The sequence below is a fragment of the Mastigoproctus giganteus genome, chromosome 4, assembly GCF_048544385.1.
Source record: "Mastigoproctus giganteus isolate SK-2022 chromosome 4, ASM4854438v1, whole genome shotgun sequence".
In the NCBI taxonomy this organism is placed as follows: domain Eukaryota; kingdom Metazoa; phylum Arthropoda; class Arachnida; order Uropygi; family Thelyphonidae; genus Mastigoproctus; species Mastigoproctus giganteus.
Genome location: NC_143578.1, coordinates 100,393,726 through 100,406,397, shown reverse-complemented (window position 1 = coordinate 100,406,397; position 12,672 = coordinate 100,393,726). Strand labels below are relative to the sequence as shown.

Here is a 12,672-nt window from a genome sequence, read left to right as displayed (position 1 = left end):
GAAGTTGGGATGCTTCCATTGCCGATTCATGTGTTTGAACTACAAGTCGTAGTGATGACACTATTATTCATCATCTGGGTTGATTCGATCTAGAAAATGTTCAACCTCCTCGTGTTAGCGCATCATATGTTCTGTGTACAATTGCGTACCTTAATTGTTCCTCACTGAAACTGTCTATCCTTTGCACGGATAACATGCTGTAATAAATGTTTTACGGTTATTTTCACCCGTGCACTCAAATTCCATCGCCACACGCTGGGCACATCGTTGGGTGTACTCGTGGTCTTCACAAAATGCAAATTGTAGCCACTATTTCTGCCTCTCATTTCATGTTCGGCACCTGCACTTTCATGTCTGTGTCTGAGAGAGTTGTTATATATTTGTGGATAAATTCATTCGTTCCATGCATATTTGTATGACGTTTATGCTAACAGAAGAATACCGATGTCCAGATGTGTAACAAAATGCCGGATATCTGATAAGTGTCTCAAAAAACAGTTGCGTGGATCATCTACCATTAATATTGAAGAAACCTGATAGATTTAAGCTAAAGAAGAATATTAGCATATGTCATGAGTACTACTGTGCATGCTTGCTTCTTGGATGCTTCTTTTAAACAATGACCTCTTACTGTTCTTTAGGCAAGTATTTAATACGTTGCTGCTGCAATTGAGTTTGTGCTTCCTCATAGCAACGTAGTATATGGCGTGTATCTAAAAATGATCTTAAGGGGTCGTTTCGGAGAACCCCATACCTGGAAATCGGCGACAGGGGAATATACCTGAAGCGACTGGCTGGGTGGTGGATAGGGCCTGGAAAACGCCGCTGGGGAGAGAGGTAGGCCGCCAAAGGAGGTATAGCCTTCGCATTGTTGCTTGGGTTGTTGGCGAACTTCACCGTTATGGGTTCCGTGGCACCATCAGGAATGGTATTGTGCAGGTGTTTGATAGCTCGTTCTGCTTCAATGCGTTGGTCGAACCTGACGAATCCCACACCTTTGGAAAGTCCTGAAAGAATACATGTTTTTTTAAAAAAAATAAATTAGAGCATATATTTTTAGAAAATAGGAAAATAGAAATTATCGCAGTAAAAAAATAAATAAAATTAAGAACTCTTATTAGATTTGTATAATAACAGATGTTTTTAAAATTTGATATTTTAGATTTAATCTAAAACTTTTAAGCTCTGTTAACAGTTCATACTATTTTGATCAGGAGTTCATTTCTTTTTGCCCATTATTAAATATCAAGTAGCCCACAGAAATCTGGACTATACAAGGCCTTTGATAATAACAAAAATATTAATGAAAAACTTAAAATATTATATCGATGAACTCCATATATCAATAAACTTAAAATTGATTTTAATATATTGATATAATTTATGGAGGAAGGACATAAATCCAACTACCTAGCACAAAATTTATCAAAATTGTAGATTGGCTATATTTCTGGAATGATTGCAGAATCTTATAATCAGGCCAAAAAGTTGAGGTGGGAAAATTTCTTAGCGAGAACGTTGACCTGTCTAAGATGGCCTAAACAGGAACCAACTGGAAGAACACTCCGAGTTCTCAGGGGCAGCAGATTGGATAGTATCAATAGAACTTTTCGTGTAGTAGGGCGGCCAGAAAATTAATGCAATATTACAAAGACTTTTTCATATGTAGTGGGGAAGGGTGGCATTTTCTTGTTTGCACAAACAATTACTAAAATTATAGCTCGCGAGTGCTCCCTAGGTTGAAGCCATGTGAAGAACTGGTTGATATTGCCGTTATTCTGATACCTTGGGATTGTGATTGTTTCGAGGAAATTTCAAATCTGACAGAATCCATTGCTGAAAGATGAAGTATACTCTTGGTTAGAAAGCACCCCGCCTCTTCTTGTGAATACCGATATTTTTTGGGATCCGAATTCCAAATTATATCCTCACGAATACATGAGGATATAATTCGAGTCGGATTTATCAGTTCTCTCAAATGTCACATCCTTTGTCTCTCCGATTCGTGCATCGAGTGGACATCGAGTGTTGTCTGCATCGAGTGCGATTTACCATTACAACTTAACCTGAAGATATACTTTAAGTCACAATTGGCGTTGGAAATGTCCGACGCCAATGTATTTACCACACCTTAGTCGAGTAGTTAGCATACCTACTCGACAACATTTTCGAAAAAACACGATGCAGTGCCTCATTACGAATACTTTCAATAAAGATATATATATATATATATATATATATATATATATATATATATATATATATATATATAGTATTACTATGTTTTTTTTTCAAAACATATTGTTTGTGGTAACCTAATAGGAAAAAAACCTGAACTCGAATTAGATCACTGAGACCACGTGCCTTTTGAGAACTCAATATTAAAATTTTGAAGTGATTTCAGTCATCAGTTCTGGAGTATGACGTGTAATATTTTTTTTTTTTTTTTCTTTTTTAGAACTAATATTTTTTGATACCCAGTATCATCCAATTAATGGAAATTACTTGGAAAATTTTGGGATAATTTTTAGAATTTAGCGTACTTTCAAAGGAAATGGTACTGATATCTGGGTATCGAGCACACTATACACTCAATTTTAAAAGAAAGTAGAGGCGTTTCTGTAGATTATCGTTGCTCCCAATCCTTATTTTTAGCCTGTAAATGCCATTTTAAAGGCTGAACCTAATTTCTCTGGTGTAAACTGTGCGATGTCTTTCCAAATTCCCTGCGGCATGACTTTTAAACTACTGTATTGCCAAAAAGCGAATTGCTTACATTTATCTAGTTTTTTTTTTTTTAATTTATAGAATAACACTAAATTTGTTTATTTTCCACTGTATTTCCCCTAGGTAATTCGTTTATTTATTATAATAATCTGATTGGTTGCCATTGTCGTGTGACTGTCATCATGATGTATGTTTAATTTCTGCAATTCTATTCTGTTTTTATTGTACATGTTATAATCCTTTGGACTTGTTCTCTAGGAAATGATTTATGTATCTGATTTTAAATTAATCACGAGTCTTATTGTTATAAAAGTAAAATAGGGCATTATGTATTGAGCAGTAGGGAATCAACTTTTAAAATGCAATGGTGGTTTTCAGGGGCTCCTCAGAAGTTGATTTCTGCATAGGTTCCAGAGTCAAAAGTTGGCGTTCCATTTCAAGGTTTAGTACAGAGTGGCTGATTTCGTGAGTACATCTTATGTATTGAATTTTTATCCGTAATCTATTATTGCCTTTGCATATCTGATTAAAAAGTAACTATGAACAAAAAAACCAATGCTGCTAGTTTCATAGGCTGTAGATATCTTGGATTTATGTTGTTGTCCAATCATACAAGTTTAATCTACATTTTCACTCTTTCTCTAGTTATATAAATATTCTGTTTACACTCCGGTACGACCAAACGGTCAGAGGAGTTCACAAGATAGACAGAATACGAGAAACAGCAGCACTGTATTTAGCAGTCACGGGCTTGAACCGCGGTCATTGAAGGCATGTGTACTTATGCACCCGCATACTTGACCACTCGGCTATGGCGACCGGTCTGTATATGTACTATTTATGTTTGTGTCTATGTACAATATTATAGAAATTTTTCTCGCGGATGAAAGAAAAAAAAAATACTGCCTCGAAGAAAATCTTCCTTAATTTTTGTTATGTTTTGTCTTCGGTCCACAAAGTTTTCCCAAATTCATGTGAGTTATTTGTGGGTTATGTTAGGTTTAAAGAAATAGCTAATGAATTCGTGCACATAACCTTACCCTTTGGCATGTCCCCCATCCCCCATTTTCGGATATAAGATGGCTTGGAGGAAGACCTCCGCAAATAAATTCTGCTTGAATTTGTTTCAAGAGGGAGTTGCCTGGATTTTATTATTTATAACTTAAACCTTCCTTCATTGCGGTGGGTTTTATTTAACTTAGACCTGCAACCCCAAGTTTCTCAGGACCGAAAAATATGGCAGAATTAGCGAGATCCTTATAGGTCAATTGTCCGGTGACCCCTTTTCTTTTTCGCGGATCTGGATATCCTTCCCTGGCTACAAGCTCAGTATTTCTTTGGACAATTTGTTTTTGCATGACTTGTACAGAAGCCACATTTCAATAACAGAGCATTCTCTTTACATTTCAAACAATAAGAGAGAATTCTCTTTCATCTCTCTTTTTCTCTTACGATCCCGGGGGATGCAGTCTTTTTCTCTCTGCTGTTTGATCCAACCGCTTATTAGAGTTAAGAAATTGACCTACATGACTCTGTTAATAGCTGTGAAGAGCATTACTTTCTTTATGGCAAAGCTTTTAGAGACGCAGGTACTCATTCCTTTTATTTATTGGTGTAGAGAAGATATCCAAAACTGACATCTTAGCTCTGTGCCTACATCTTTACCCGTTTCTCTAAATAAGCAGGGCATCTGAAAATTTTGTATTAGTTAAAATCCATACCGACTCTCTTTGTGCAAACCTTTGCACGACATAATGAAAACTCACTTAAGAAAGGTGGCCACATTTTATAACTAATATATCTTAGACTGTGAGTATAAAGCAAACGTATAGGATTTATCATTAATTAACTAGATTAATTTTTAAAATATTTGATTGGTAAATAATTTTTTGTATCGGATATTGGACTGGGATCTCGAAAATATTCATACGTCTTCTCATGGAGCGTTCTACCAAAGGTTAGGGAGCAGAATGTGTTCATTGCCTGATTTGGATGTTGACCGGGAATAAGTCACAGGAAGATTATTTCCTCCACCACACTGGGACTATATACTCGATTGACGGGTCCTACCAATGGAGGCTTTGAAGGATTCGTCTATTCTCATAGGTGATTTGTGCCCTCTGAGAACAAGTGGCGTGTTAAAACTACTATAGTGTCCCGGAGGACAGAGTAATCAAGTGAAAGCAATTGTTTTACTGTTACTTCTTATTGTTTTACATTGCGCGATACATAACACTACACTTACAAAATCCATACACTTTTAAATCTCTGGCCTTGCAGTGAACTGTTACACCACAATGAAAGCAACGCGGAGATGGGGGAAACCCCTGGTGCCGTCAGACACGAATACACTTTAGACTGTGCAAATAATTCTTGCAATATTTTTCAGCATAGTAACCTTACCCGTTCCCATTAAAGTATATCTCTTCCTACAATTTACTAATATTGAGATACCATCGAGGAAATACGTTTTTGGTTGGTCACCGATTTCACTAATGCAAACTGCACTACGAGTGACTGCAGTTTGTACTCCCAACTTGGAGTTGGGTGAGTATGCGTGTGCGTTGACTTCTGTTGACAGGTTCTACTGTCGGTCGCACGTGAAATATGGAGTTGCTGCTGAGCATTCACCTTTGGACGGCAGTTCATGCCTTTTGCTACATGACTATACTTCAGCATGTTCTTCAGAAACTTGCAAAACCTTTCGGAAGGAAATATGACGAATATAAGGAAGCACAACGCTATTCATGTCCTATAAAACAGTTAACATGGTCGTTTCTGATTAATGCTGCTGCATCCGCATGTTGCTCAATACGTTTTTGTTAACTACCTGCACCCATAGACTCAAACGCCCTCATGGGTAGCACAGTTGCTATAATCATCGTCCTCCCCACACCGAGTGGAAAAGTTCTGAGTTCGAATTCCGTCAATGATGTGAAGAAACTTGGTTCTTTTTCACAATCTGGCTGAGTTAGTCCTTCTCAGGAGAGGGTAGCATGGTTTTTTCTCCTCGGAACTCTAGTTTTTCGTCCAGCAAACAAAATCTACCTCAAAAAAACAAGCAATTTAGACAATATACACGGAGTAACATGGCCTTAGTCGCCGATGTTCCTAAAACCCAATAATAATAACAACAACAAACACGTAACCTTATATAGCCTTCACACGCTTTGCGAAAGTTCAAATTTTAACAACGCAAGTAATAAATAATTGATCTGACGTGCTCTCTTGTGTCATGTGATCCTTCTTCACAGACACAGGCAAATTTTCGGATCAGTTTGATGCAGTGAAATTTCAATTCTTACATCTGTTGTACACGAATGGACTAGACCGCGCGGAAGTTTTTATTGTTAGGATAATAAAAGGTTAATAAAATAGTATTGACTGAGTGGAGTCATCTCTCGTGCGTAGGCACGACCAAAGAGACCACGCTGTGGTTAGATTCCTGGACAGGAAAAGTCAATTACTTTGTATGGAAACCCCAGTTGACATTAATAGGGGCTTTCAGACAATGTCTTCGCGCGGTTTTATTACCCTGCAATAAAAATATTGGCGCAGAAGAGTTCACTCATGTACAGTAGGCCTTAATGTAGTCAAGGGTCTGCCTTCACTGGTTCGCGAGAGCCTGTTGATAGATTTCGAATGGTTCCCCGAGACGACTATTAAGAAGTTGACTGTGATGAACGGTTAGTCTCATGTGTTTACTGATATGAATGAAACCTTACCAGCGTGATGGATCCTCGTTATGCCTATTTTGAATCCATTTTCACATCGATAATCTTCTGCTTCGGGAACCTGCCTTAGTATTTGAATTTAATTTATACAGCCAATGATCATTGAATCATGACAATCTACCTAATATCATGTTGGGTCACTGTTCGCACGGGTTAGTTGCTATTCCCCTAGGAATTGAATCCACTAGGTTTCTGACCTCGCGTTACTTCCCGTTTCAAAACATCCCATAGGTGTTCAATTGGATTGAAGTCAGGCAAATTTGGAGGCCAGTTAAGATGAGTGATATCTTCGCTGTGTTCCTGGAACCACTCATGCACAGTATGGGCCCGATAACACGGCGCATTGTCTTGAAAGATTCTGTTTTTGTTCTGAAAAAAAAATGCAACATGGCAGGATGCACATGGTCTCTTAAGAGCAGTCGTATAACCGCTGGGATCGCTTACACGTACACACAATGTCCACAGATCTCACCAGTGAAACTTTAGTCTATACGCACGAGGAGTCATGATTCCTGCTAGAAAATAATGCTCCATATTAAGCTACCGCCGCCACCTACTTGGACAGTGGGCATCTTTCGCGATGAATCCATGGACTCGTGTTGCTTGCACTACACTCCAAGGCGTGTGTCGGCGTGTTGCGCCAGGTATTTGGACTCATCCAACCAACACACTCGTTTCCAGTTCTCCAGTATCTAACCAGCGTGTTGTTGATATCACCTTTCGACTATTATCAGGAGCGAGAAGAGGGTGTCTCTTTCTCTTGGGTCATGTGCCGTGGAACCCTTATACGTCTGAATGTGCATCACATCATCATTATTCTTGCATTCTCCATATTGTATTGCGATGTAAACTGTTGCGGGTAAAGCTCTTTTTGATCGGGTATAACTATCTGTGTTAATAGGCGAGAGAAATTTGATGAAACTAGGAACCTACACAAGTAGATTTTAGGCTAATTTTCCGTAGGTGGCAGCCGAATTAGCCGAGCTTTTCACAGGTCAAAGCTGTGTTTTTTAAAAAAGTTCCAGAACTGGAACGTGATCCAACTAGTGTATCCCTGTCAAGTTTTGTAATAGTCATGACATATGCAGTTTTTCCGATCATTCGTATCCTATTAGCTCATTCTAATGTGGAACAAAAAACCTTGCTAGAAGAAATAGCAAATGTATTTGTAGAATCCTTCTGTCAACTTTCAAAAACACATCATATGATCTATCTTTTCAAAAAGAGAAAAAGTAGTTGAAAAAGACAGAATCACCTCTCAGCTGTACAATCAACTTCAAAGAACGTTTGAACTGCAGGAATCCTTAATTAAATTTTACATCACTGCAGCTACCCCCTGATGGCGTATAGCATATCATATTGAAACGTCCTCGTGGAAAAGCACTGCACTTTCTTATTACTCCATTTGAATTTTTGTTGAAACTTATTATCCTAGTTCCTGCTATCATTCATTCATTTTTCCAATTCTCAAATTGGGAAAGTATCAGTCAATCCCACCTAGCAACATTTGAATCTCGCATACTAACAAAAAGTAGTAAGAATTTGGAGAAAATTGTGGTATCTTTTGTATGTGTTCCCCCCCCCCCGAATGGAATCAAGTCCAAATGATCTTGGAGGTGACCATCAATCTGTTGCGTTTAGAGCTTTTTCTAACATATCAACACGACCTGTATAGTTGTTTCCAAAGAGCACGAAAAACTCTGGGCAGCCTCTGTTATGTTTATTAGCATTCCTATGGCTCTCTGCAGATTCAGATACTATGATGATTCAATTGCCACAGCCTCACCAGCAAAATAGATGAATATAAGCCTTATGAGAAAACTTTTATCGCATACTATAGCATAGCGGTGTTACCCTTTAGAGCATACTAGGCTGAGGATCGTACAAATACATAAAAACTAAGGATACGTGAAATATTGTTTACAGGCTTATCATCATATAACATAAAATACAACAGTAAATATAAGTAATGGATACATAAGGACAAATAATTGGCTTCACGTATCAAGGCATAGTACAGTTTAAATGTACTGTACTGTCTCATTTTGCTGGCCTCGAGTTTTTTTTTTTTTTTTTCCTCCTTGGGGAACTATGACGGTCAAATGGTGAGCTTCAGAAATGATTTGTTTTATTGCTGTAATGGTTTTAAGGACCATGTGGTTATATACACTACTCGACAAAATTAACAGAACAAAATGATTTTCATGAATATTTTATTGTGAAGTGTCGCCGAAGATGTTATAATGTATTTGATATAACAGGCATCTTGGCACCGAATTCTGAGTATCCAATATAAATCGACCTTACAGAGCCGCGCATTATGCAAATTATTAATGCCTATGAAAACAAGGGTTGCGACCACATCACTTCATTCCCATTTTTGGCTTGCTCAGTGGGATAGCCACATCTGCGGGACTCAGGATGGCAAGTCATCGTCGTTTAGATGATTCCTTGAGATGGCGGGCTGTTGAACTAATGGAAGCTGAGCAGTGCGCAGGCGGAGGTGGAACGTTGGCTTAAAGTGTCACGCAGTGTCATCTGGGCAGGAGACAGGAACCATTAAAAGAGGAGCTGGCCAAGGCCGCCCGAGGGCTACGTCAACCAGAACAGACCGCTATCTGGCTCTAACAGCAAGACGGAACCCAATGATGTCCTGTCATCAACTGTCCCTTGAGACTATTGCGGTCATAAAAACATTTTCAACCGGACTGTGTTAAGAAGGCTCAATTCAAGTGGACCCTACTCAAGGAAGCCAGTGGTTTGTATCCCATTAACCCCAAACCACCGCAGAGTTTGTCGAAATTGGTGTCATGAACATGTAACTTGGAGCCCTGACAAATGGGGTACAGTTCTATTCTCTGATTAGTCCCGTTTTAGCTTACAAGATGTTATTTCATTGGAAACAATGAATAATGCGGTATCATCTTTCCAACATCAGAGAAAGGGATACTTAAAGTGGAGGAGGTGCTCTCGTGTGGGGGCGGAATAATGATCAACTGCTGCAAACCTCCTCATATTTTTGATAGAGGTACTGGGAACAGATGTTTGACCCTTATGTGCTACTTTTTAGAGGTGCAATTTTCCCAGATTTTCTTTTTATGCACGACAACGCCACTGCACATAAGAGCTCGATTGGTGGAGGAATATCTTGAAAATTCAACGACTGCCGTGGCCAGCATGATCATCAAACTTAAATCCGATTGAACATGTGTGGGACGAGGAGTTGACTGTCAACATTGACAGTCAACTCCTCGTCCCACTATCCTAAGCACTTTAAGCAGGTCAATATAGTTCCTATTTTCAAAAAAGGTGATAAAAATGACGTATGCGATTACAGACCCATAACCTTTCAAAACAGCCTGGCTAAACTCTTCGACACAGCAGTGCACAAACATCTCTTCGAATTCTTCAAGCCTTTCATCGATCAGAATCAACATGGTTTCTGCAGTGGCAAGTCAGTAGTCACAAATTTACTTCCTTTCTGGCAATACACCTCGGAAGCTCTTGATAACCACCTACAAGTTGATGCAGTCTACACAGACATATCTAAGGCATTTGATAAAGTCCCGCACGAACAACTTCTGGAAAAACTTAAGCTATATGGCATCCGTGACCCTTTGCTCTCATGGCTACGCAGCTATATTACGCATCGTTCCTTGAGCGTTATCATCGATCAAGTGAACTCAGACTGTTTTATACCACTAAGCGGAGTACCACAAGGCTCTCCCTTAGGTCCTCTTCTCTTCATTGTTTTCGTAAATGATCTTCCTTCTTTCATCTACACCTCCAATGTTCAAGTTGCTCTCTATGCAGATGATCTTAAGATCTACTCAGCAGTGAAGGAGACTACCGATTCTCAACAACTTCAACGTGCTCTCAATAAATTCTCTCTGTGGCTATCTCTGAATGGCTTGTCTGCTAACCCCTCGAAGTGCAAAGTTATCTCTTTCTCATCTTGCAGATCTCCACAACTAATGAATACGGAGTATAGTATTAACTCTGTGATCATCGAAAGGTGTGACCAAGTTAACGACTTAGGGATTCTCTTTTCCAGCAGTGCTAAATTCGATGCCCATGTCCTTAAAATCACCAGCAAAGCATTCAAAACACTGGGATTCATCAAACGGAACACATACAAGTTCAAAAACTACAGATATGCGGTTATCCTTTATAAAACTATTGTTCTGCCAATCCTTGAATTCAGTTCACCCATCTGGAATCCTCACACAAAGACTTTAACTAACAAAATTGAAGCAGTCCAAAAAAACTTTATCCGTTACCTTACGTACCGCAATCCTCTATTCTATCACTCAGTGTATTATGAATCGCTGTGTGATTACTTTCATCTGAGGCCTCTGTGCACTAGAAGAGTTACTGCTGACATCGCCCTCCTAGCCAAAGTAATCACTGGAATTTATGAAGCATCTGATATCCTGAGTAAAATAAACTTCAATGCTCCCTGTAGACAAGTCAGGAACCTTACACCGTTTCGCCTTGACTCTGCCAACACGGACTTAATGAAGTTCAGTCCACTGAACAGAATCAGCAAATGACTCTCTCATTGACTTCTTTGACAACTCCCAATCACTGATGAACTCCATCCACAAGTTTGCCTCTTCACTTAAACTGCAAAGTGACTAGCTCACATCTAATTATTGTAGCTTATTATTTGTTATATTATTTTTCTATTCTCTAACGGATTAATTATTACTTGTTTTACCGGTAACTTAACTTAATACAATCCTCTTTTGTACATATGCTTTTATTGTTTGAATCTATATCAATGTTTATCGTCCTGTTAGATTTCATATTATTATTATTATGTTTATTGATCTGATCTCAGATACACTGTTAATGGTTACCTGTTGTGTATCTTTTTATTAATAAAATAAAAAAATAAAAAATAAAATAAATAAAATTGCACGTCGACAGTCAACTCCTTGGTCTCTTGGTGAGCTAAGGTTTGCTCTGGTAGAAGAATGGAATTTATTGCCACAGAATTTTATAGACACTGATGTCGAGCATGGTGCATGGTTCATCGATTTTAGGCCTAGTTAGCCGCTGGAGAGGATCATATGCCGTACTGATGTCATATGACCATAATTTCGAACATCTTGTATCGACTTCTGCAATGTGATAGTTAGTTTTTTTTTAGTTAGTTGTTGGCGCATCGGCTTCTGTGGCCATAATGCATCTCCCAAAGTTTTTGCAGTACTGTGATCCAAGCCCGAGGCGGGATTCGAACCCGCGACCTTTGGGTTGCCAGGCAGGCACTTTACCCACCCGGCTAGCCCGGTCGGCTGCAATGGGATATTTTTGGTAATTGTTATACAACCCCTATAAATGTCCCATATATCTGTCCGAAGTTTCTCGCTGTCTCCTCATTTCATCGTTATTTTGTTGTACATCACCATTCCAAATTTTGTCCTGCTTCCTTGCAAGCTGCACGAGTTCGGTCTCCGTGTGTCTTTGTCGAGCAGTATACTGTATTATATCTCGCTTCCTCTAAGTGTGGTCAGTCATTTGTTCAGGGCGCATTTATAGACGTGGTTTTATTAAAATGTAAGGCGAGTAGTTCATATATCGTATCCTTTATGTTAATGTGTTTGCATCTATGTTTTGACAGCTATCATAGATACTTGGTTCCTGCAGTACTTAATGTCACTTGAGGTGGCATTGATGGAGTGCAGAGTAAGTATGAGAGTTCTAAACCCAACCAACCTTTGGGTTTAGATAGCGGAGATACTGAGTGATGATTGGTAACTCCTTTCTGATGAATTCGTAGAGAGAGAGTTTGGCAGACTCAGCTGGTGTATTGTGGGTCATTCTTGGATCGCCGCTGAAGGATCACGATGTTGAAGTTTATAGTTTTGAGAAAAAGGCCTTATTATTGTGCTAGGATGTATGCTGCTATTGCCTACACGGTTGTATTGTTAACCGAGAGCTTCACTCCTGAAATATCTGAATATATCCTGAAATTTTCTATCTTTTAAGCCACTTCTGGAAGTTACAACGGTAAACGTGCTCGTTTCAGTTGGATTGAACTTGTCAGTCGTATTCTGCATCATTTGCGGAGGACCTGTGTTAACTGTTCTTTGGCTCTTGAAGCCTACTTAGATGAGTTTCTCGCTAATTTACTCCACATTTTCAATTTACTAAGACATTTCGTCTTAGTAAATTGCTGTTATCAATTTAAATAATCAAGCAAACT

The 12,672-nt window shown here is 38.9% G+C and overlaps 1 protein-coding gene across 4 annotated transcripts in view; it reads right to left on the bottom strand.

The window, feature by feature from the left end:
* Nucleotides 1-12,672, bottom strand: part of fne (ELAV like RNA binding protein found in neurons) — a 256,370-nt gene that overhangs the window by 10,132 nt on the left and 233,566 nt on the right. For 2 of the 4 annotated variants that reach the window (XM_090372841.1, XM_090372839.1), the window contains one exon: nucleotides 782-1,007. In XM_090372841.1, the coding sequence (XP_090228967.1) occupies nucleotides 782-1,007 (226 nt within the window). Of the gene's footprint in view, nucleotides 1-754; nucleotides 1,008-12,672 lie in introns of all 4 variants that reach the window. The other 2 variants (XM_090372838.1, XM_090372840.1) reach the window with 1 other exon arrangement.